General features: G+C 41.3%; 1 protein-coding gene across 1 annotated transcript in view; it reads right to left on the bottom strand.

The window, feature by feature from the left end:
• Window positions 1-24,307, bottom strand: part of MYO5B (myosin VB) — a 230,899-nt gene extending 206,592 nt beyond the window's left edge. The window contains exons 1-3 of the mRNA XM_065889991.1: window positions 24,200-24,307; window positions 6,262-6,433; window positions 414-558 (exon numbers count right to left, since the gene is read on the bottom strand). Of these exons, the coding sequence (XP_065746063.1) occupies window positions 414-475 (62 nt within the window). The 5' untranslated portion in view covers window positions 476-558; window positions 6,262-6,433; window positions 24,200-24,307. The remainder of the gene's footprint in view (window positions 1-413; window positions 559-6,261; window positions 6,434-24,199) is intronic.
• Between the last annotated feature and the right edge of the window lie 1,008 nt (window positions 24,308-25,315).

Genomic DNA, 25,315 nt, shown 5'->3' with positions numbered 1-25,315 from the left:
CTCGAGAAGTTGTCAGAGTCCTGGTTCCTTCAAAAGGGAGCCTTCGGTGAGATCTGCAAAATGAATGGGGATGGTATAAAATGGATTCATTACACCTGGAGGGGAGGAGAGAAGGCCAAAAGAAAGTCAAGGAGAGATGACACACTAGGCATTAACTGCATTGCTCAAAACTGAAATAAGTCTAAGGAGCCACTGTTCTCCAAGCCAAGGCTCAGGTTCACAAGAATAAGACGAAGACATGAGGAAAGAAAGAAAGTAAGGAAAGAACCTGAGCTGGTTTGGTTCCCAAGACTCTTCCTCAATCCCAGAATCACCACTCCACCACTGAGAAAAGGCAGCCAAAGAAGGCAGAAACTCCCTTTTCTTCCCTCTGACTCTACCCAGGAGGACTTCTGGGCTGAGGTTATTCTTACCTGGCCATCTGCTTGTAGGCTTCCTCGGCCACAGCAAAGATGTGAGGGTCCATATCCCCCATGTTTTGGCCACTGTAGGCATAGATGACATCTTGACCATAGATTGGCAGCTGTTCATAAGGATTAATGGCAACAAGCACGATCCCTGCAAACAGAAAATGCAGTCAGATTCTGAGAGCACGACGGCCTCGTGACAAGAGCTTTACAGGCCCCTGTTCATATACATCAGAACTAAAGAAGGAAAGAGAACAGAATGAGTCTTAACCAATCACTCAACTAAATCTAGATGTATGTGTGTTTATCAGGCACTCTGCTAGGCCCTGATGGAGAAAAGAATGACAGGCCAGGCCTCCAAACGCCCTAGAGCATGGAATAAGCATAATATGCACGGGGACGTGTGCACACACACACACACACGCATGCACAAATGCTCAACAAATTGAATTCATAAAATACACATGTACAGAGTGTTGCAGGATCAGAAAGAAGAGGGTACTTAACCCGGCCAACAGGTGTTAGGCTTAAAAAAATAATGTCAGAATTAAAATCTAAAAGAGGTACTGTTAATTTCTCATTTGTATGTGGGCTGTCTTAACTAAAATATAAACAACTTGTGAACAGGAAATACGATTTACACATCGTAATGTCAAATCTCGGCTCAGCCGATTATTTTTTATTTATTTATTTTTTAACATCTTTACTGGAGTATAAATGCTTTACAATGTTGTGTTGGTTTCTGCTGTATAGCAAAGTGAATCAGCTATACGTGTACATATATCCCCATATCCCCTCCCTCTTGTGTCTCCCTCCCACCCTCCCTATCTCACCCCTCTAGGTGGTCACAAAGCACCAAGCTGATCTCCCTGTGCTATGCGTCAGCTGATTATTAATTGTGTGACTTTGCCAAATTACTTAACCTCTGAGTGCCTTAGTTTCCTAGACTGCAAAATGGGGATAATAATTGCATTTCCCTGGTTATCCTGAGGGTAAAATGATTAATAGAGAGAACATTCACATCATTCAGATTTGCACAGTAAGCACTGAGTGTTGGCTATTTTTTATTGTCTCACATCACACTATATCATGCATTATCTTTCACTTCACTATTTTTCCCATCTTGTGTCACCAAAAGGACATATTGCAATGGTGGACTCAATAACTACATGTTGAATGAAGAGTTAGCAAATCCTCTCACCCTGAAGATCTTTTACAGAAGGGCAAGGTAAATTGATATTTGAGAATGTGAAGGGCAAGAAAAAAAACAAACTCAATATTCAAGATAAGACAAATTCATGCCTTTTTCTTTCACATAAACATATTCTGGATCTCAAGGGAACCACTGATGGGTACAAAAAATGTGAGCTTTTCCAGTCATCCGGGGAAGAGAAGGCAAGAATGCAAAGGGTCCCTGACAAGATGGGAGAGCTCCTACATTGTGCTCCCTTCTGGTGTTTGAAAAGAAGAACAGTCAAGAGAATGAGAAGACAAGCCATAGACATATCTGATAAAGGACTGTTACCCAAAATATACAAAGAACTCTTAAAACCCAACAGTAAGGGAATGAACCATCTAATTAAAAAAACAGGCAAAAGACCTAAATAAACACCTCACCAAAGAAGATACAGAGATGGCAAATAAGCATGGGAAAAGATGCTCCACATCGTAAGTCATTAGGGAAATGCAGATCGAAACACCAATGAGATACCACTATACACCTATTAGCATGGCAAAAATCCAGAACACCAGCAAGGTCAAATGCTGGCGAGGATGTGGAGCAAAGGGAACTCTTATTTCATCACTGGTGGTAATGTAAAAGGGCACAGCCACTTTGGAAGCTCCTTATGAAACTAAACATAATCTTACCATATGATCCAATAATCACACTCCTTGGTATTAAGCTAAAGGAGTCGAAAACATATCCACACAAAAACCTGCACATGGATGTTTATAACAGCTATATTCATAATTGCCAAAACTCAGAAGCAACGAAGATGATCTACAGTAGGTGAGTGGACAAACTGTGGTACACTGAATAATGGAATATTAGTGTTACAAAGAAATGATTTATCAAGACATGAAAAGACATGGAGAAAACTTAAATACATATTACTAGGTGAAAGAAGCCAATTCGAAAAGGCTACATGCTGTGACTACACCATATCATATTCTATAAAGGCAAAATTATAGAGACAGTATAAAAACTCAGTGGTTGCCAGGGGTTAGCAGGGAGAGACGGATGAACAGGCAGAGCACAGATGACTTTTAGGGCAGTGAAACTACTGTTATGATACCATAACGGTGGCTACATGTCATTATACATTTGTCTAAACCCGCAGAACACACAACACCAAGAGTGACCTAATGTGAACTATGGACTTTGGGTGATAGCGATGTGTCATTGTGGGTTCATCAATTTTAACAAATGTTTCACTCTTGAGCAGAATGGTCATAGTGGGGAAGGCTCTGCATGTGTTGGGAAAGGGTTATATGGGAAGTCTGTGTACCTTCCACTCAGTTTTGCTCTCAGCCTAAAATTGCTGTAAAACGTAAAGTCTATTAAAAGGGGAAAAAATACGAGAGAGGGAGAGAGAGAGAAAGAAACGTGAAACTTAATAAACCATATTACCAAAGTAAAGAAGAAAGGGCAAGGAGAGGAAAAAGACAAAGTCCAAAGACAAATTCCTCTCCAGATGAAAGTTTTCCTGAAAATACAACCTGGAATGAAAAATAAGGCCCAGAACTGAGAAAAACTCCAATTAATAAGAGAATTCTCCAAGTCATTCGCCTTAAAAACAGCCTCTCATGTTCTACTGGTTATTGAGAGTTGTCTAAAACCCTAATTCATTCCATTCAAATTTTGATATTTTACTCTGAGGTCACACGTTTTCCTAAAATGTCTCAGCCCCCTCCACAGCAGGTTAGAGTGCTTGTTGATGGCTTAGAATTCTGCGCTACATCAGTCACTCTGAAGGCTGAAGGTGGAAGAGCCAAGGTACACTTGGATAGATGCATGCAGACACCCGGACCTCTCTTAGAAGGAATGCCTGTAAAAAGCGAAGCTGGTGGTCATTTATCCCTTTCTCCAAAAAGGGAGATTTTCAAAAATCTTTTTTTTTTTTAAAAAAAAAAACCACTTACTGAGGGCTTCTTTCAAATAAAACTCTCACTAACAACTGGGGGAAAGGAGCTTTGGGGACTCTCTCAAGCACTGAAATCAACATGGTATTTCCAGCTCCCAAAATCTGGCATAGAAGCTCACCCTAACTTAGCAGCCAGCTGGCCAATTCCAAACCCAAGTGGGATATCACAATGAAAAGAACTCTGACCCCCTGAGGGCTCACCTAGGATCACTGATAAGACCAAGGCACTGAAGTACAAATGGGACAACCCCCCACAAAGAAGCCCTCAGCTGACTCTGCAACCAGATCCTAAAATGCTTTGCCCCTCAAACGACAATATATATAGGGTTCCTGTTTTCACCATACCACTTAACAATAGTCTAAAAAAGAGAAGCCAAAATGTGGGATGGGGGAAATTGAGAAATTTCAAGAAAAATCTGAGAGAAATTTTAGGACATTTCTTTAAAGCATCTGTCATGGCACATAAATCATACCAATGTTTTCTTAGGTCAGTCTCCCAAGACAATAGAAATAAAAACAAAAATAAACAAATGGGACCTAATCAAACTTAAAAGCTTTTGCACAGCAAAGGAAACCATAAAAAAGAAAAAAGACAATCTACAGAATGGGAGAAAATACTTGCAAACAATGCAATCAACAAGGGCTTAATTTCCAAAATATACGTACAGCTCATACAACTCAACAACAGAAAAACAGACAACCCAATCAAAAAATGGGCAGAAGACCTAAATAGGCATTTCACCCAAGAAGACATACAGATGGCCAATAGGCACATGAAAAGCTGCTCAACAACGCTAATTATGAGAGAAATGCAAATCAAAACTACAGTGAGGTATCACCTCACACCAGTCAGAATGGCCACCATTAAAAAGTCTACTAATAACAAATGCTGGAGATGTATGGAGAAAAGGGAACCCTCCTACACTGTTGGTGGGAATGTAAGTTGGTGCAGCCACTATGGAGAACAGTATGCAGGTTCCTCAGAAAACTAAAAATAGAATTACCACATGATCCAGCAACCCCACTCCTGGGCATATATACAGACAAAACTGTAAGTCAAAAAGATACATGCACCCCTATGTTCATAGAAGCACTATTTACAATAGCCAAGACATGGAAACAACCTAAATGTTCATCAACAGATGAATGGATAAAGATGATATGGGGTGTGTCTGTGTGTATGTATTTATATGTATATGTGTGTATGTATATATATATATATATATATATATATATGAATACTACTCAGCCATAAAAAAGAATGAAATAATGACATTTGCAGCAACATAGATGCAAACAGATTATCATACTAGGTGAAGTCAGAAAGACAAATACCATATGATATCACTTATATGTGGAATCTAAAATATGGCACAAATGAACCTACCTATGAAACAGAAAAAGACTCACATGTAGAGGACAGACTTTTGGTTGCCAAGGGGGAGTGGGGTGGGGGAGGGATGGACTGGGAATTCGGGGTTAGTAGATGCAAACTACTACATATAGAATGGATAAATAACAAGGTCCTACTGCATAGCACAGGGAACTATATTCAATATGCTGGGATAAACCAGGATATTGAAATTAACACAACATTGTAAATCAATTATATTTCAATTAAAAAGTAAATTTAAAAAAAGCGCTTGTCATGGTTTCTGATCATGAATTCAACAAATATTCATCATGCACATGTTTGTACGTGGGCAAGTGAGAGGGTCAGACAGAAAGGCAGCCCTTTCTCAAGCAGAAAACAAAAACATGCACCCCAATGTCCACTGCAGCACTGTTTACGATAGCCAAGACACGGAAGCAACCTAAATGTCCATCGATAGAAGAATGGGTAAAGAAGATGTGGTACATATATACAATGGAATATTACTCAGCCATTAAAAAGAATGAAATAATGCCATGTGCAGCAACATGGATGGACACAGAGATTGTCATTCTGAGTGAAGTAAGTCAGACAGAGAAAGACAAATATCATGATATCACTTATATGTAGAATCTTAAAAAAAAAGGGTACAAATTAAGTTATTTACAAAACAGAAACAGACTCACAGACTTAGAGAATCAAGTCACAGTTACCAGAAGGAAGTGTGGTGGGGAGAGATAGGGGGTCTGGGATTGACACCTACACAATGCTATATTTAAAATGGATAACAAACAAGGACCTACTTATAGCACAGGGAACTCTGCTCAATACTATGTAACAACCTAAAGGGGAAAAGAATTTGAAAAAGAAGAGATACACATACATGTATAACTAAACCACTTTGCTGTACACCTGAAACTAACACATTATTAATCACCTATACTCCAATATAAAATAAAAAGTCAATAAAAAACAAAAACAAGCCAGCTGTACATTTGCATCAGTGCACTCCACAGTGAGAGCAAATGCCTGAGCTAGCACATTGGGATGATTTACTGCTTTCCTACTCATTCCAGGAATGTGCCTGACCATCAAGCCACAAGGTGTGGCCCCTTTCTTCCCCCCTTGAGCTGTGATTAACACCAATCCTCCCACAGAGAGGTATGGCAGCCTAATTAAGCCACATTCACTGACTGCAAACATTTCAAGGGTCTCAGGTGAGAGGCACTTATAATGAGAGTGAAAGTAGGATTCTTAGCCACTGGGGTTTAACAGGTAAAGTCTAAAGATTGTAAGCACTTCCAAACACACACAGCCAATAGATACCCCCACTTACCACAGTAAGTGTAGATATGGTTGGACTCCAGGAAACGGACCTTTAAGTTATGCAAAACTGCAGGCTCATGTAGATAGCTAAGGGCAGTTAGGTCATTTTCGCCCACCAGGATATCTGGATTCCGCAGGAAGGGAAGCTGGTTGCTTTGGACATCAATGGGGTATTCCCGAATCTAAGGAAAGGCAAGTGACAAACACAAAAAGGCACAGTTATGAAGCATTTAGCCGGTATTCAATGTCCTGTCTTGTTGGCTAGGATGGCTACCCTAACATGATCATAAGCGAAGATAAATAACACGTTTCAAACAAAGCGAGTTGAACAAAATACCTGTGTTGCCATAAGTGACAAGCTCAGGCAGAAAATTTGCTGATAACATAATCCCAGTGTGTCAAGGTAAAAGACTGAATGACATGAGAAATTCAGGAAGCACAGGTAGATTTAATAAAGTGTTCTTCTGCTTCTCAATGCAAAAGTACTGAGTCTTTAATTCGAGCTGCTGTACTGTTCTTTCTCCTATCCAGGAAAGCTTCTTTGGTTTGCCCAATGGGATGCTGCTGTTTCTTTACTCTCTCTCCCATCATCCAACGCACTCACCTTTTTTTTTTGGATTACCTTACAACTAGCAAACTGCTCTCCATAATTCCACTCAAGTTGTCCACGTATTTTTCCCCAACCTAACTGCGAGCAGTAATTTTACTTTAACATAAAGTATAATAGGAGCTTGAGGTGTGTGTGTGTGTGTGTATGTGTGCGTGTGTGTGTGTGATTAGGGCCTATGACTACACATTGTAAAGTCAAATCTCAAATACAAGGTGTTATCCTTGTACTCTCAGCATACATACCACTTGGACTACATAAATACTCAAAATACGTTTACTGACAGGATATATAACTGACACCTGTACACATGTAATTAATACAAAGATGTAATTAACAACAGTCAGCTCTATCCACCACCAGTCCCTCCCATCAAGCCTCTCAGACAGCCTCATCCACAAGAGGGCAGACAGCAGAAGCAAGAAGAACTACAGTCCTGCAGCCTGTGGAACAAAAAACCACATTCACAGAAAGATAGACAAGATCAAAAGGCAGAAGGCTATGTACCAGATGAAGGAACAAGATAAAACCCCAGAAAAACAACTAAATGAAGCAGAGATAGGCAACCTTCCAGAAAAAGAATTAAGAATACTGAGAGTGAAGATGATCCAGGACCTCGAAAAAGAATGGAGGCAAAGATCGAGAAGATGCAAGAAATGTTTAACAAAGACCGAGAAGATTTAAAGAACAAACAAACAGAGATGAACAGTACAATAACTGAAATGAAAACTACACTAGAAGGAATCAATAGCAGAATACCTGAGGCAGAAGAACGGACCTGGAAGACAGAATGGTGGAATTCATTGCCGCGGAACAGAATAAAGAAAAAAGAATGAAAAGAAATGAAGACAGCCTAAGAGACCACTGGGACAACATTAAACGCAACAACATTCGCCTTATAGGGGTCACAGAAGGAGAAGAGACACAGAAAGAACCAGAGAAAATAATTTGGAGATCATAGTCGAAAACTTCCTTAACATGGGAAAAGAAATAGCCACCCAAGTCCAAGAAGCGCAGCGAGTCCCATACAGGATAAACCCAAAGGGAAACACGCCAAGACACACAGTAATCAAACTGAGAAAAATTAAAGACAAAGAAAAATTACTGAAAGCAGCAAGGGAAAAACGACAAATAACACACAAGGGAACTCCCATAAGGTTAACAGCTGAATTCTCAGCAGAAACTCTACAAGCCAGAAGGGAGTGGCATGATAGACTTAAAGTGATGAAAGGGAAGAACCGACAACCAAGATTACTCTACCCAGCAAGGATCTCATTCAGATTCGATGGAGAAATCAAAAGCTTTACAGACAAGCAAAAGCTAAGAGAATTCAGCACCACCAAACCAGCTCTACAACAAATGCTAAGGGAACTTCTCTAAGTGGGAAACACAAGAGAAGAAAAGGACCTACAAAAACAAACCCAAAACAATTAAGAAAATGGTCAAAGGAACATACATATCGATAATTACCTTAAACGTGAATGGATTAAATGCTCCAACCAAAAGACACAGGCTTGCTGAATGGACACAGAAACAAGACCCATCTATATGCTGTCTACAAGAGACCCACTTCAGACCTACAGACACATACAGACTGAAAGTGAGGGGACGGAAAAAGATATTCCATACAAATGGAAATCAAAAGAAATCTGGAGTAGCTATACTCATATCAGATAAAATAGACTTTAAAATAAGGAATGTTACAAGAGACAAGGAAGGACACTACATAATGATCAAGGGATCAATCCAAGAAGAAGATATAACAATTATAAATATATATGCACCCAACATAGGAGGACCTCAATACATAAGGCAACTGATAACAATAAAAGATGAAATTGACAGTAACACAATAATAGTGGGGGACTTCAACACCTCACTTACACCAATGGACAGATCATCCAGAATGAAAATAAATAAGGAAACAGAAGCTTTAAATGACACAACAGACCAGGTAGATTTAATTGATATTTATAGGACATTCCATCCAAAAACAGCAGATTACACTTTCTTCTCAAGTGTGCATGGAACGTTCTCCAGGATAGATCACATCTTGGGTCACAAATCAAGCCTCAGCAAATTTAAGAAAATTTAAATCATATCAAGCATCTTTTCTGACCATAATGCTATGAGGTTAGAAATGAATTACAGGCTAAAAAACGTAAAAAACACAAACATATGGAGGCTGAACAATACGTTACTAAATAACCAAGAGATCACTGAAGAAATCAAAGAGGAAATCAAAAAACACCTAGAGACAAATGATAATGAAAACACGACGATCCAAAACCTATGGGATGCAGCAAAAGCAGTTCTAAGAGGGAAGTTTATAGCTATACAAGCCTACCTCAAGAAACAAGAAAAATCTCAAATAAACAACCTAAACTTACACCTAAAGAAACTAGAGAAAGAAGAACAAACAGAACCCAAAGTTAGCAGAAGGAAAGAAATCATAAAGATCAGAGCAGAAATAAATGAAATAGAAACAAAGAAAACAATAGCAAAGATCAATACAACTAAAAGCTGGTTCTTTGAGAAGAAAAACAAAATTGATAAACCATTAGCCAGACTCATCAAGAAAAAGAGAGAGAGGACTCAAATCAATAAAATTAGAAATGAAAGAGGAGAAGTTACAACAGACACCGCAGAAATACAAAGCATCCTAAGAGACTGCTACAAGCAACGCTAGGCCAATAAAATGGACAACCTGGAAGAAATGGACAAATTCTTAGATAGGTATAACCTTCCAGGACTGAACCAGGAAGAAACAGAAAATATGAACAGACCAATCACAAGTAATGACATTGAAACTGTGATTAAAAATCTTCCAACAAGGGCTTCCCTGGTGGCGTAGTGGTTGAGAGTCCGCCTGCCGATGCAGGAGACATGAGTTTGTGCCCCGGTCCGGGAAGATCCCACATGCCAAGGAGCGGCTGGGCCCGTGAGCCATGGCCGCTGAGCCTGTGCGTCCGGAGCCTGTGCTCTGCAATGGGAGAGGCCAGAACAGTGAGAGACCCGCATACCGCAAAAAAAAAAAAGAGAACAAAAAAATAAATTAAATAAAAATCTTCCAACGAACAAAAGTTCTGGATCAGATGGCTTCACAGGTGAATGCTATCAAACATTTAGAGAAGAGCTAACACCCACCCTTCTCAAACTCTTCCAAACAATTGCAGAGGAAGGAGCACTCCCAAACTCATTCTATGAGGTCACCATCACCCTAATACCAAAACCAGGTAAAGATACCACAAAAAAAGGAAATTACAGATCAATATCACTGATGAATATAGATGCAAAAATCCTCAACAAAATACTAGCAAACAGAATCCAACAATACATTAAAAGGATCATATACCATGATCAAGTGGGATTTATCCCAGGGATGCAAGGATTCTTCATTATATGCAAATCAATCAGTGTGATACACCATATTAACAAATTGAAGAATAAAAACCATATGTTCATTTCAATAGATGCAGAAAAAGCTTTTGACAAAATTCAACACCTATTTATGATAAAAACTCTCCAGAAAGTGGGCACAGAAGGAACCTACCTCAACATAATAAAGGCCATATATGACAAACCCACAGCAAACATCATTCTCAATGGTGAAAAACTAAAAGCATTTCCTCTAAGATCAGGAACAAGACAAGGATGTTCACTCTCACCACCATTATTCAACATAGTTTTGGAAGTCCTAGCCATGTCAATCAGAGAAGAAAAAGAAATAAAAGGAATACAAATTGGAAAAAAAGAAGTAAAACTGTCACGGTTTGCAGATCACATGATACTATACATAGAGAATCCTAAAGATGCCACCAGAAAACTACTAGAGCTAATCAATGAATTTGGTAAAGTGGCAGGATACAAAATTAATGCACAGAAATCTCTTGCATTCCTATACACTAATGATGAAAAATCTGAAAGAGAAATTATGGAAACACTCGCATTTACCATTGCAACAAAAAGAATAAAATATCTAGGAATAAACCTACCTAGGGAGACAAAAGACCTGTATGCAGAAAACTTTAAGCCACTGATGAAAGAAATTAAAGATGATACCAACAGATGGAGAGATATACCATGTTCTTGGATTGGAAGAATCAATATTGTGAAAATGACTATACTACCCAAAGCAATCTACAGATTCAATGAAATCCCTGTCAAATTACCAATGGCATTTTTTACGGAACTAGAACAAATCATCTTAAAATTTGTATGGAGACAGAAAAGATCCCGCATAGCTGAAGCAGTCTTGAGGGAGAAAAACAGAGCTGGAGTAAGCAGACTCCCTGACTTCAGACTATACTAAAAGCTACTGTAATCAAGACAATATGGTACTGGCAGAAAAACAGAAACACAGATCAATGGAACAAGACAGAAAGCCCAGAGATAAATCCACACATGTTTGGTCAACTAATCTATGATAAAGGAGGCAAAGATATACAATGGAGAAAAGACAGTCTCTTCAATAAGTGGTGCTGGGAAAACTGGACAGCTACATGTAAAAGAATGAAATTAGAACACTCCCTAACACCATATACAAAAATAAACTCAAAATGGATTCAATACCTAAATATAAGACCAGACACTATAAAACTCTTAGAGGAAAACATAGGAAGAACACTCTTTGACATAAATCACAGCAAGATCTTTTTTGATCCACCTCCTAAAGTAATGGAAATAAAAACAAAAATAAACAAATGGGACCTAATCAAACTTAAAAGCTTTTGACCAGCAAAAGAAACCATAAACGAGATGAAAACACAACTCTCAGAATGGGAGAAAATATTTGCAAATGAATCAACGGACAAAGGATTAATCTCCAATATATATAAACACCTCATTCAGTGCAATATTAAAAAAAAACCCAATCCAAAAATGGGCAGAAGACCTAAATAGACATTTCTCCAAAGAAGACATATAGATGGCCAAGAAGCACATGAAAAGCTGCTCAACATCACTAATTATTAGAGAAATGCAAATCAAAACTGCAGTGAGGTATCACCTCACACCAGTTAGAATGGGCATCCTCAGAATATCTACAAACAACAAATGCTGGAGAGGGTGTGGAGAAAAGGGAACCCTCTTGCACTGTTGGTGGGAATGTAAATGGATACAGCCACTATGGAGGACAGTACGGAGGTTCCTTAAAAAACTAAAAATAGAATTACCATATGATCCAGTAATCCCACTACTTGGCATATACCCAGAGAAAACCATAATTCCAAAAGACACATGCACCCCAATGTTCATTGCAGAACTCTTTACAATAGCCAGGTCATGGAAGCAACCTAAATGCCCATTGACAGACGAATGGATAAATAAGTTGTGGTACATATATACAATGGAGTATTACTCAATCATAAAAAGGAACAAAATTGAGTCATTTGTTGAGACGTGGATGGATCTAGAGACTGTCATACAGAGTGAAGTAAGTCAGAAAGAGAAAAACAAATATCGTATATTAATGCATGTATGTGGGACCTAGAAAAATGGTACAGATGAACCGGTTTGCAGGGCAGAAGTCGAGACACAGATGTAGAGAACAAACATATGGACACCAAGGGGGGAAAACCATGGTGGGGTGGGGATGGTGGTGTGCTGAATTGGGCGATTGGGATTGACATGTATACACTGATGTGTATAAAATTGATGACTAATAAGAACCTACAGTATAAACAAACAAAAACACAGCTAATACTAAACTTTCTTTGGCTTATTTGTATGGAAATATGTTAATATAAATGTTTCAGACATTACATGAAATTTCTAAAAATCTTTTATGTTCTGGTATAATGTTACAAGTCCTAATTCTAGTTATTACTTTAAAATGTATATCTCAGAAATAACTAAATTTTCTTGTCAATTGCATTACTATGAACTTTTATCAAATCTTTAACCATGGTCATTTTTAAGTCTTTTGTCAGTTACAGACAGTTCTGGGTGTACTCTGATGCTTTTGCAAAAATGTTCCTCTAGAAGGGTTTCATCTTCAAGGAATTCATGGAAAAGACTCTGACAAGTACACGTTTCTGGTAACTGACTCTACTGCTGAAGTGAATGAATAAGCATTTTCAGAACTCTAATGGGAAACCGATGAATTCATAAAAGTGCCAACAAAAGATCACGATAAAAAAAATTAATTACATGGGACTGAGTGAACTGATGAGGATGATTATAATTTTTGTGACTTTCTGTTTGAATAAAAAAAAATCCCACAAGGACTCAGATGCAAAAAACATACAAATCAATTTTCACTGCAAAGTAAAGGAGCTGTTGCAGTGGAGGATTACTGGACTGAATGTCAATATTATGACATAGTATGAGTGTGTTTCGTGTTTGGTAATTGCAATCATTGTTGCTTTTGTTGTGGTCATCTATTTACAATGCTTGGTGTCAGTTTATCTCTTGTAAAAATAAAATACAGTGTGTGTGTGTGTGTGTGTGTGTGTGTGTGTGTGAAAAAAGATGTAATTAATAAAAAGGTAGTGCTCTTTAACATTTAAACAGAAGAAACTTGACTGTTGCTTACCATGTTTTATCTGAGTGTTAAGTTTCTTATGGTGTTCTTAAAAATCATCTGAGAGCTTGTAAGAAGAGTTTCCTTGGGTCTTCCCTGGTGGTAGTGGCTAAGACTCTGCACTCCCAAAACAGGGGGCCCAGGTTTGATCCCTGGTCAGGGAACTAGATCCCACATGCCACAGCTAAGAGTTCACATGCTGCAACTAAAGATCCCACATGCCACAAGTAAGACCCGGCGCAGCTAGGTAGCTAGCTAGCTAGGTAAGTAAGTAAATAAATAAATAAGTTTCCTCAACACAACTTATGTTCAGGAGCTCTTGGGCAGGGACCAGGAATATCAGTTGTTAAAAATCCCCATGTAGCTCTGTACTGGTGGCCTATGGATCATATTTTTTTAAAGTAATTAGTTATTTCTGGCTGTGTTGGGTCTTCACTGCTGCCTGCAGGCTTTCTCTAGTTACAGCAAGCAGGAGCTACTCTTCCTTGCCGTGCACAGGTTTCTCATTGTGGTGGCTTCTCTTGTGGTGGAGCACGGGCTCTAGGCGCGTAGGCGTCAGTAGTTGTGGTGCAGGCTCAGTAGTCGTGGCTCATGTACTCTAAAGCACAGGCTCAGTAGTTGTGGCGCACGGGCTTAGCTGCTCCGCGGCATGTGGGATCTTCCCGGACCAGGGATCAAACCCGTGTCTCCTGCATTGGCAGGCAGATTCTTAACCACTGCACCACCAGGGAAGTCCCTATGGATCATATTCTAAGAATCACTATTCTATACAAGTCTTTCAGTGCTCTCTCCTGTCCCACATTTAGAGGGACTTGTACTACCAGATATTAAGGTATATTATTAAAGCTACTATGGCATTGGTTTAAATTAAAGTACTGTGGTAATGGTTTTAAAATAGACAGATAAATGAAACATAATAGCAGGTCCAGAAATAAATGCAAGCACGTATGGGTAATTTATTCATGATGACATCAAAATAGCAAATTAATGTTAAAAGGGATTTTTCAGTAGTGGTAGGTAAACTTGCAGCCATTTAGGAAAAAACAATTGAGTCCATGTTCTATTCTCCCTCATATTAAAATAAATTTTAGATGAAAAAAAAGAAAAATTAAATGAAAAAAGAAAAATAAAACCAACCAATAAGAAAATAGAAATTAAATGAAAAAAGAAAAATAAAACCAATAAGAAAATGTGGGCAAATCTTCATAAAAGCTTTGAAAGGAAGTACCTTTAAGGGGTGAGACAAAAGACAGAGCAATGTAGGGAAATATTCATTAATTTGACTATAACCTAAAACTTTAAAAGCATCATAAAACACACCATATGTAGAGTAAATTGAGAAAAGGGAACAGTTATTCTGCATTATTTAATAGAATACTCAACATCCAAAGAGTTGTAAGAAATCAAAAAGAAAACCAATACCCTCACAGAAAATTGTGCACGGAATACAAGTCACTAAGTAAGAACTACAAATGGACGATATGTGAAAAACTATTCAACTTCACCATTAACAAAAGAGATGCAAATAAAAGATTATTAGCACCACTATCCATCAGCTAAGCAAAAGTACATAAAAACTGACACCCAGGATGGGTGTGGGCAAAAAGGGTTCAGACTGATTTAACTCTTCTGGAGGGCAGGTGGCAACACCTTGTCAGAATTTTTCATAAATATATTCTTCCTTGGCCCCAGGAGACAATCTTACAAATGAGCAAATGTATCAACTCCCGAAGCTGTAAATACAGAAGTAAAGCACGACACAGCCCGATATTTACGGTCAGGCAGCTACCCACAGCATTCTGCTGCATCTAACAAAAGGCATATTACAGTATGAAATCTATGATAGGATTCCATTTATTTAAAACTGTATATTGAAGTGTGACTGGAATAACGTCCCAACAAAATATCAATGGCTATCTGTGTTAGTGAGGTTTTCTTTTGTACAGTTTTCTGTTGTTGGGATTTTTAAAATATTAATCAAGGCTCTTTTCTTTCTGTGAAAAAGCTCTTTTATTCTTATCAAACTTACTTCATACAGGAGACCAGCAAACAACCACCATGAAGATGCAGATAAAATTTCCAAGAGGTGGGAAACAAGTGGGAAATGGAGACTGATGAGAGTTGATTTTTATTTCATTAAACTCTAGAATTGCTCCCTCACCCCCTTCATCTCCAGCAGAGTGGGTGGTGTCACTGGGATGTTCCTCCCTGAGCCCTCTGAAAGACTTCCCAATGCGGACGTCCCTCCGCCAAGCAGGAGCGCGTCTGCTCTGGTCTCCCACATGGCTCTCCACCCCGCCTCCCTGGTAAGCAGCACAGAGCTCCCCCAGACAACCCCTCAGTTTTCAGATCAGAAAGCTGGGACCTGAGCCTGGTATCTTTAAACCCTGAGGCAGAAATGCTGGCATTCCATATTTTCTCAGATGAATCTCCCCTCAAAAGACTCTCCCCCCAAGCATGTGGAGGGAAAGGCATAGGCAGTTTTGTGAAAACATGATCCAAAAATAAGCCAATGGTATTGGTTACAGTAAAATTGATAAGGAATAAAAATGCCCAGAGCAGCAGCAAAGAAGTGAGAGCTGCAAGCTCAGCATTCTAAAACTACAGACTTCTGGGGTTGTGTATATCCAGGGCGAGGGAGGGAGGGAATGAGAGCCTTAAGAACACATTGTTTTCTCTAACAAGTATTTGATTCTAACAGCGCTGCTAGGGTTGAACACTTACGGTTAATATGGTTTTATTTGAAATTAAAGGGTTTCTGACACAATCAGAGACATTGAACTTTCTGCACAAAAGACTTCACTACGTAATAACTGGGTCTTTGGAGGTAAAGAGGAGGCTGAATGTTAACACTCTTCACAAAATTAATGCTCGGTCACACACCTGGAGTGGACCTTCTCCTCTCCAACGCCAGGAGCTGGGAATCAGGAACAGGTGGGGGTCTCCAATTGGTCACCATCTATCTAGCAAATGATACTGGACAACACTTGAGAATATAGAAGGTGGCATAAGGTAGAGGATTGGTCTAGACCTGCACTTGCCAATACATGGTTATTTAAATTGAATTCATTAAAGTTAAATACGATTAAAACTTCACTTTCTCATGCTAGCCACATTTCAAGGGCCCAATAGCCACATGTGGCTAGTGACTGCCATACTGGACAATACAGATAGAGAACATCCAACTGTAGCACGCTGTTCTCTTGGAGAGTGTTGGTCTAGATTGCTCTAAACTCAGTAGATCTGTGATTCTATAATGCTTAGTAGGTGCTTAAAAATACCAGTTGAATGAAATGTCTGATCTTTTCATGACCTCTCCCACACCGCAACTCATGTCCATGTTACATGGTACCACAGCAAGAGAACATAATCATAAAAACATCTTCAAATGACAAATCCCAACACAAAGATTTGGAGCTACTAATCAGCATATATGGTAGAGTAGGAGAAACAAGTTTTCTTCATCTACCCATAGAAGAAGAAGATCTAGAGAAAAGATAAGCTGGTAAAAATAGAGTTAACAGGAGGCAAGCAGTTGGTAGTGACTCTGAGGTGCCACATGGCTCACAGAAATGGAGACCGACTAGGAGTTAAACCCTGTATTCAAGTCCTGGCTGTCAGCTAAAGCAGTGGCTCTCAACCCTTCCTGCACCTTGGAATCCCATGAGGAGCTTACAAAAAGATACTATGCTGTGTCCCATCCCCAAACTCTGATTTAAGAAGTCTGGCTGTGCTACAGCTTTGCAAAAATTTTTTAGCTCCTCGGGGGTTTCTATCACGCAGCCAAACTTAAGAACCACTGAACTTAACTGCTCTGAGGTGTTGAGTCCATCACTTCATTTCCACAGACAACAGCTTCCCTAATTGTAAGATGGGAGGACTGGTCCCAACAATCTTTAAGGGCCCTTCCAACTTTATTGGTCTAAAGGACTTATCTTAGGTCAGTGGATGTGGGTGTGTTCTCTTCTGTGTTCTCTTTCTGAGCTATCCTGGAAAATAGAAGACCTCAAAGCTTGAATCCACTTACACTTACTGTAATAGCAAGTGTGTGGCTCCAGGTTCATTTAGCACATACTAAAAGCCCAGTTTACATTATGTCCTAAACGAATACAAAAAACATTCACTTAATGAATGCTCTGCTGTGTCTTATTCTGTGATAGTTGTGTTTAAATCTTACAGCTCCATCTTCTCCAGTCTCCAGAAAGATCATGCTTCTTAAAAAGAACCTTCTTGGGCTTCCCTGGTGGCGCAGTGGTTGAGAGTCCGCCTGCCGATGCAGGGGACACGGGTTTGTACCCTGGTCCGGGAAGATCCCACATGCCGCGGAGCGGCTGGGCCCGTGAGCCATGGCCGCTGAGCCTGCGCGTCCGGAGCCTGTGCTCCGCAACGGGAGAGGCCACAACAGTGAGAGGCCGGCGTACCGCAAAAAAAAAAAAAAAGAACCTTCTTATTCTTCGCCTCCTATCACTTAGCCCAGGCCTAAGCACAGGCATGCAATTACTTGAAAAATAAAATACTCTGTGACTCATGTGAACTTCTTAGTTAGGAAGGGTTAGGTTATGAAGAAATAACAAATAACAAATTCACCCTGAAATCTCAGCGGCTCGGTACCACAAAGGTTTCTCTCTCATTCATGCTAGGTACCCAAGGCAGGATGGGATGGAAGCTCTGCTCCACAAGGTCAACCAGACATTAACACGTGGCCTCCACCGTCACCAGGCAGAGGAAGAAGAGAGCATGGCAAACTCCCATAGGCTCTTCTATGCTTCTGCCTGGAAGTGACAGACAGGAATTCTACCTAGAGCTCTCCGGACGGAAGTAATCATGGGGTCCCACATAACCTGCAAGGGGGCTGAGAACCATGGTAGAACGTTTGCATGCCACCTCTACCATGGTAAGTGTTCTTGCTTTAGTAAGTCAGCAAGAAACTCCGAGGTAGCTGCCCAAGGGGGTTTCAAAAAAGTGTGTGGGGTTGGGGAGTGAAGACAGAGGGAGCAGTGGGGTAGAGTCAAACACCTTACCATGTTTCTAATGGATTTCTAAAGATTCTTGGCCTTGAACTTTTCATATTCTAAAGCCTATATCTGTGTATGTATTACATTGATTATAAGTTAGACTGAAAGCTCCACAAAGGTACAGATGTACCATTTTCACTGCTGTATAACTAGACCCTGGCATATAATAATTGCTCAATAATAACTGTTTCTAATGAATGAATAATGAATGAATGGTGATGCAAGTAATTAAAGGAAAAAAACCACAAATGAAAATAGGCAATTAAGAAGTTTAAATTATAAACAAAATTACAGCAGTATAAAAATGTGAAGTCAAAAATAATCTTTTGATTTCAATTTATTTCAGGGAAAACAATTTACACATTCTGTTAGAATACGGAGTTATAAAAGTTTAGCTTTTAACATGGTGCCTTTCAGCAATGGCGAGTCCAGGACCATTTCCTCTACAGGCTTAAACCAGGGTTTCTCAACTTTGGCACTGCTTTCATTTAGGACTGATAGTTGTTTCTTTGGGGGAGGGACCTCTTAACAACATCCCTGCTCTCTACCTATCAGTAGATGCCAATGGCAGACCTCCCTCCTCAGTCATGACAACCAAAAATGTATCCAGACATTGCCAAATGTCCCTTGGGGGCAAGTATCACTGCTTCACCAACCTCTAAGCAGAAGCAGCCAGGCAAAATATCCTAGCTGATGGAAAAGATCATGAATACAGCAGGGGAAGAGGTCAATGATAGTAACTAAGTGACAGAGATCCATCTGGAGATGGATGGTAGTGACGATCGCACAACAATGTAAATGTACTTAATGCCACTGAATTGTACTCTTAAAAATGGTGAAGACGGTAAATTTTATGTTACGTGTATTTTACAATATATTAATTAAAAAAAATACCACTGTAGACAAGATAACTAATTGTATTGGCAACAATATTACCAATAGATATTTATATGCAATGTGTTATTTTATAACTTTAAGGAAACTTTTTTGCATATGTACGATATAAATATTGTCTTCCATATTATCCTTGCCATCCAGTCAACAAAGTGTAATACTGTCTCAATGGTGTATTACTGAGCAAATGAGAACAAAACAAAGATAAAGATAAAAAGTACCAGATGATCCATAAACCAATACAAAAGTAAAAAAAGAATGGAAAAACCAGTAAAACAAGAAGAAAAAAGAAATAATCAAAGTCACGTGCACTGAGGCTTTGCTGGTACCAGAGAAGTATCACCAAATACTCTGAGCTCTGTGCACGGGGTTTATGTGAGCTCTGTGAGCACTCTCGGGGTATGGGGTCTGAGTACACCAACGTGTAAGGACAACAGTCCTATAGCTCTTCTGTGAGTCTGTCGCTTCTTGACTTGAAGAACCGTGTTTGCTCTTTCCTCGCTATAATACCCTGATATGTTTGGTACCATCCTTAGACCTGAGCAAGAGGGGCCCTTCCCTGGACCGTGCATCTTAAAGGGCTCCAACATCACAACTGCAAAATATAACCTTATTAAAGAACACGTGGTACCTCTGTCACCTGGGATCAGCATTCAGTGCTGACACAGTGAGATCTGCAACCCTCAACATACACTCTTGTGACGAACGCCGTCAGGCCCCAGGGAAATGCTTCTGCACACCTCTTGACCTGTGTCCTTGAAATAAGACAAATGTGTCCAGGCACCTTGAAGGGTGGTGGGCTATAACATCACCAATGTCAGAGACAGACACTGCTTTGGAGCGTGGGGAGGCATTGGGCAGCAAAGACGTTTAGATAAAAGGAAAGACAAATTATCTTGTTATTATCTTGTTAATTCTTCCTTCCAGATAGCACAAATGCAAAAAAAATTCTCACATAATGAAACACCGGTTCCCAGTTGGGTCGAATATCCAATGCCTTGCTTCTCTGCACATTCTAATTGTGGTTTCAGAGGTGTTCACAAATTAGTACAGTATTTGCAGCCACTGCCAACCTGACTCATGAGGAACACGCTGCAGTACTGAACAAGTCACATTCCTCTTAAATTTGTTTATATGCAGGTACAGACATGACATGCCCAACACAAGGTAGCAGTTCTTTATACTGGCAGCTAGATGGAGACCGAATAGTAGAGATTCAAGTACTTTCTTTTTAATATATTAAATGCTTTATTTTTTCAAGAATTAGAAATGTCAGATTTACCTAAATAATTCTGATAAAACATGCTTTTAATATTTAAACAGACGTAGGCTACATCCCCATTCTTGCCCTGGCCCCAGAAACATTAGCAGGCTTGGATATGCAGAGACACAGAAAGAGCACGTTGCTCTTCTTAAAGCTCACATCTCCCCATCCTCCTCTCGCTCATGAACACTGCCAGGGCCTTGCACACAGGGAGTACTCGCCCCGGACACGGGATACAAACTTGTTTGGAAAAACTGAATTTAAACGCAAAACCATGGAAACGGGGAGAGTTTTCCCTGCCAGTAGAGGGCAGGAGCTGAGCAGTTTGTAAGGGAAGTGGGGGCAACTGAGAGAAGGTCTGCCAGGCAGAGCTCCACGCCGCGCAAAGAATTAGGTAGCTGCATTTATCACCAAGGTCTGCATACACTGAGGTGCTTTACCCAGTCTAAACAGGGTACTGTGCTAGGGGTTGGCACATCTAGATACCTTGCACCCTTCACAGCCGTGGGGAGAAAAAGAGAAGACACGATGCTTTTCCCCCAAGAAGTTTCCCATCTTCTCACTGGCTTAAACAGAAAACATGTTACATTGGGCTGAAACATTCCAGACACAAAAGGACAAGTATTATATGATTCCACTTCTCTGAGGTACCTAGAAGAATCCAACTCAGAGACAAAGGTGAACAGGGACTACCAGGGGCTGCAGGTAAAGGGAGAAATACGGAGTTAGTATTCAATGGGTACAGACTTTCAGTTTTGCAAGATGAAAAGAGCTCTGGAGATGGATGGTGGTGATGGCTGCACAACAATGGGTAAGTATTTCAGGCCACTGAACTGTGCACTTAAAAACGGCTGACACGGTAAATTTTATGTTTTGTATATTTTACCCAAATAAATAAACAAATAAGAAGCAAGCAAGCAACAGGGGAAAAGAAACATCTTTAGAGGAACACTGGGGGGCCTGAACACCTTGAACAGAGCAGAGCACACAGGTTACTTACTGCTAAGGTAGAAGCCATAGGTTAAGAACTCCATTGTTTTAGAAGAGAACTAGTTTATTTTCAACCTTTGCTGATACAGTTAAACCCACACTATTGGACTTCAGAGGGAGGAGCAGAGGGCAGGGAAAGAGACTCCAGGGTGGATTTTTCAGTCAACCTGGTACATCAAAGATGCTTTTAGCTACAGAGGAGTTTCTTCAAACATTCAGAGTCCAGCCATCCAACTTCTGTTCTCCTGCCTCTGGTCCACAGCTCAGCTGAGTCGTTCCTAATGACAGCCCAGAGCCAGCAGTGGACAAACCACAGCCCACGATAGACCTGGACAGAGTCCGATGCTCAGAGCCCATTATTTCTCCAGAACTGCTAACCTCCAGCCCCAGCCATCTCTTCTGATTACAGCTGATGGCCATGTAGCAGGGGAGGGGTCCTGGGCAGCTGCCAGGATTAGTCACGCAGGGCAGAACTCATTCTCCACTGGGGAGGCAAGCATCTGCTCTGTTTTAGCAACACAGCAGACACTCCCTCCATACAACTCTTAAAAAAACACCCACCCACTTACAAGAACAACTGAAATGAAATCTGCTGGAGTGGAAGATACACCATTCAAGTGGGTGAACTAATTTTATTTTGTTTTGGGCATGGGGTGGAAAGTTATTCAACATGGTAAACATGATTCCATCTGTTGGGAACTTTGTTTCTCACCTCAAAACCAAGAGGAGGCTGGCAAAGTCTGCAGGCCAGGAACGGGAAGGGGAGGTGAGCACACCTTAGTGTAAACAACTTTTAACAAACTAACCAACTCACTGTCCCAGGTTTACCAAGGGATGTGCTCAAAGTTGATACAAAACAGAAGTTAGGAGGGGGAAGACGTTCAACCTTCCTACTAATCAATGTGTTAATCACCACCCCCTGTTAAGTACATGTGAGCAAAGCATTAAGACAAGGTCCATTTCTCAAGCAGGTCATTACTACCTAGAAAGACAGGACCAAAGAGCTTGGAAGAAGGAAAAACAGTAAGACAGTAAATGATCAAAGGCTAAGTGATGGGGGACAAACTTTCAGTGCTCCTGCAGTTCAGAGAGAGGCAATAATCACTCCAGGCCAGGCCAGCTCTGCAGCCCCTCAAACCTGACCCATCCCAAAGCCAAATCTTGATTTTCTGGGCCACTTGGTTCAAAGCCTGTCCATCTCCCAGTCTCCCCTACTGGAAACCCTGCACGCATGACCTGCATCCTCAGCCTGTCCCATCTGTCCCCTTCTGCAGTGGCTTCCAGGTGCACTGGCCTCCCTTCCTTCCACACTCTCAAAGGGGACACACTGAGGCCTCGGGCTTTGGCGCACAACTCCCGCCTGGACGCTCCCCTCCGCCCACCCGGGCCTGAGTCTTCAAGGCCGGCTCCTTTCCACAGCCCCTCCCCGGACACCCTCACCTCAGCTCCCTCCTCACTTTCCTCCTGTACCTAGTCTACTGCTTCCGTGCCTACTGCAGCCTCCTTAGGCTCTTTCCCATATTTCTGTGTTCACGTTCACTGAGCCCTCCAGGACTGAGCTCCCACAAATGGCAGGGCCACAACCGATCACCCATAAACCCCCATGACCAGCAGCACAGTGCAAGCCTTCAAATATTCGTGAAATGCACAAATCACAGGGAAGGGTAGTGACAAAAGGCTCACGAAAAGGGAAACTGAATCAGATCTTCTAGAAGGTATACAATTTCCTGGTTACTACCTTGTCTTCCTTTTGAGTGAAACCACCTGAAAATCAACTAACGAAAAAACTCTCGGGGCTTCCCTGGTGCCGCAGTGGTTAAGAATCTGCCTGCCAATGCAGGGGACACGGGTTCGAGCCCTGGTCCGGGAAGATCCCACATGCCGCAGAGCAACTAAGCCCATGCGCGACAGCTACTGAAGCCCACGCGCCTAGAGCCCGTGCTCCGCAACAAGAGAAGCCACCGCGATGAGAAGCCCGCGCGCTGCAACGAAGAGTAGCTCCCGCTTGCCGCAACTAGAGAAAGCCCGTACGCAGCAACAAAGACCCAACGCAGCCAAAAAAAAAAAAACAAACCTCTCACTGGAGCAAATAACATGTAATGAGGGCTTACCTGCCAGGCACGACTCTAAGTACATGCCACATAGTAACTCATTTTATTCTAACGCGCTCCCTAGACAAACTATCATCCCCATGTCACAGATGAAGTAATAGGCACAGAAAAATTGCTAACTTGCTCAAGGGCACAAAGCTAGCAAGGGCCAAGCCAGGACCCCAACCCAGGCAGGCTGGGTCCAGAGCCGGTACTCCAACCACTGTACCAGGCACTGGCTCTTATGCTAAGTGGCTCCCCCTCACCTCCCACTGAGCCTCAACCCCACAGAGGGAAGCCTCCTGTGCCCCCCACTCCACCGAGAAGATTCTTGCCTCAGTCACCCTCCATCTCTCAGCTGCTAACACCAATGGGCACTTGTTTGCAATGGGCCATCCATTCAGCAGCTTCATGGTTTCAACTTTCACATACATCACCATCAACAGCAACAAAACGGATGCCAGGGGCTCAGAAGCTCCAACGTGCAGGACACGCTCTAGCCACAATGTAGCATCCAACCCTGCTCAGGAGAACTCTGCACTCCCACCCCCAGCACTGCACTCACAGTTTCATCTTCCAGTCGGAGCTGGAGGCTCTTCTCACCCTCCTTGTAGTCCTTGGTTAATTCAGCCGAGCGCCACACTTCATCGGGGTCAGGGATCCAGACCCTTGTGTACTGAAAGATTAAAAGAGAAGAAACTTAGATGCTAAGAGAAGCTTTCAGGTATGCTCTCTATGAGGGGCCCTCAGAACTTTTAAAGTCACCTGCACACACTTCCCTCCCTTCTCATTTCAAGATACAAGGCGATCCAATACCATGACAAGAGACAACTCACAGGATTGGTTACAGAGGACTCCTTCTAGATCCTAACAGAATGTCACAGATCAATGAAATTCAAATTCTACCAGGGGAATGCCAAGCCTAGATTTGGTTATATCCAGAGTTTTACACCATTATCTCAAAAGGTGGTACAAAATTGCAATGTCAGAGGGAGTGTCTAGTGTGCTGCAAACAAAGATTAAGACAACACATGCAAAACCCAACAAGACAATGTAGCAAGTCTTCAGAGCTTGGGAATCTCTGCTTTGATATTCTGCATTCAGGGTGAAAGCCATTTTCCTGCAGAAGTGAAAGTGGTCAGCAAATTGAAACTGTTAATATATTCCTGAGTTGTCAGCAATCTCAGTTGAGTTGTGCATTCTTTAAGCCACGAACATACCCACAAATCTCATGCATCCTTCCCCAGCCCCCATCCGGATCGAGCGTACGCAAGGTCATTAAGCTGGCCAAATCCTGGCAGGGAAGAACGCAGCCCTTGGTGAGTGGGAGGCACTGTCAATGTCACTCGGGCGCTCTCCGCCCTGACTGCACATTAGAATCACCTGGGAGCCTTGAAAAGACCAGGTCAGGGTTCACCTCAGACCCAAGCAGCATTTGAGGTGACATGAAAGCTGCAAGGTGAGTGTAACGTGCATCTGGGGAGAACCACGGGTCTGATGCACCAAACAGCAGCATCTACTAGTGGCTGTCCCTCTCGGCACCACGCTCCTTACCTCTGTCAGACACATTTTCCCAGTATCTGTCTCATAGGTATACGATTTCCACAGGGCCTATTTGCTTGAGAAGCTGTCTGTGTACACGGGCACATACCCCCCCATTATATATATTTTTTAATTTTTA

Source organism: Phocoena phocoena, chromosome 13, assembly GCF_963924675.1.
Source record: "Phocoena phocoena chromosome 13, mPhoPho1.1, whole genome shotgun sequence".
In the NCBI taxonomy this organism is placed as follows: domain Eukaryota; kingdom Metazoa; phylum Chordata; class Mammalia; order Artiodactyla; family Phocoenidae; genus Phocoena; species Phocoena phocoena.
Note: the sequence above shows the minus strand (reverse complement) of the source record. Positions and strands in the feature narration are given on the sequence as shown.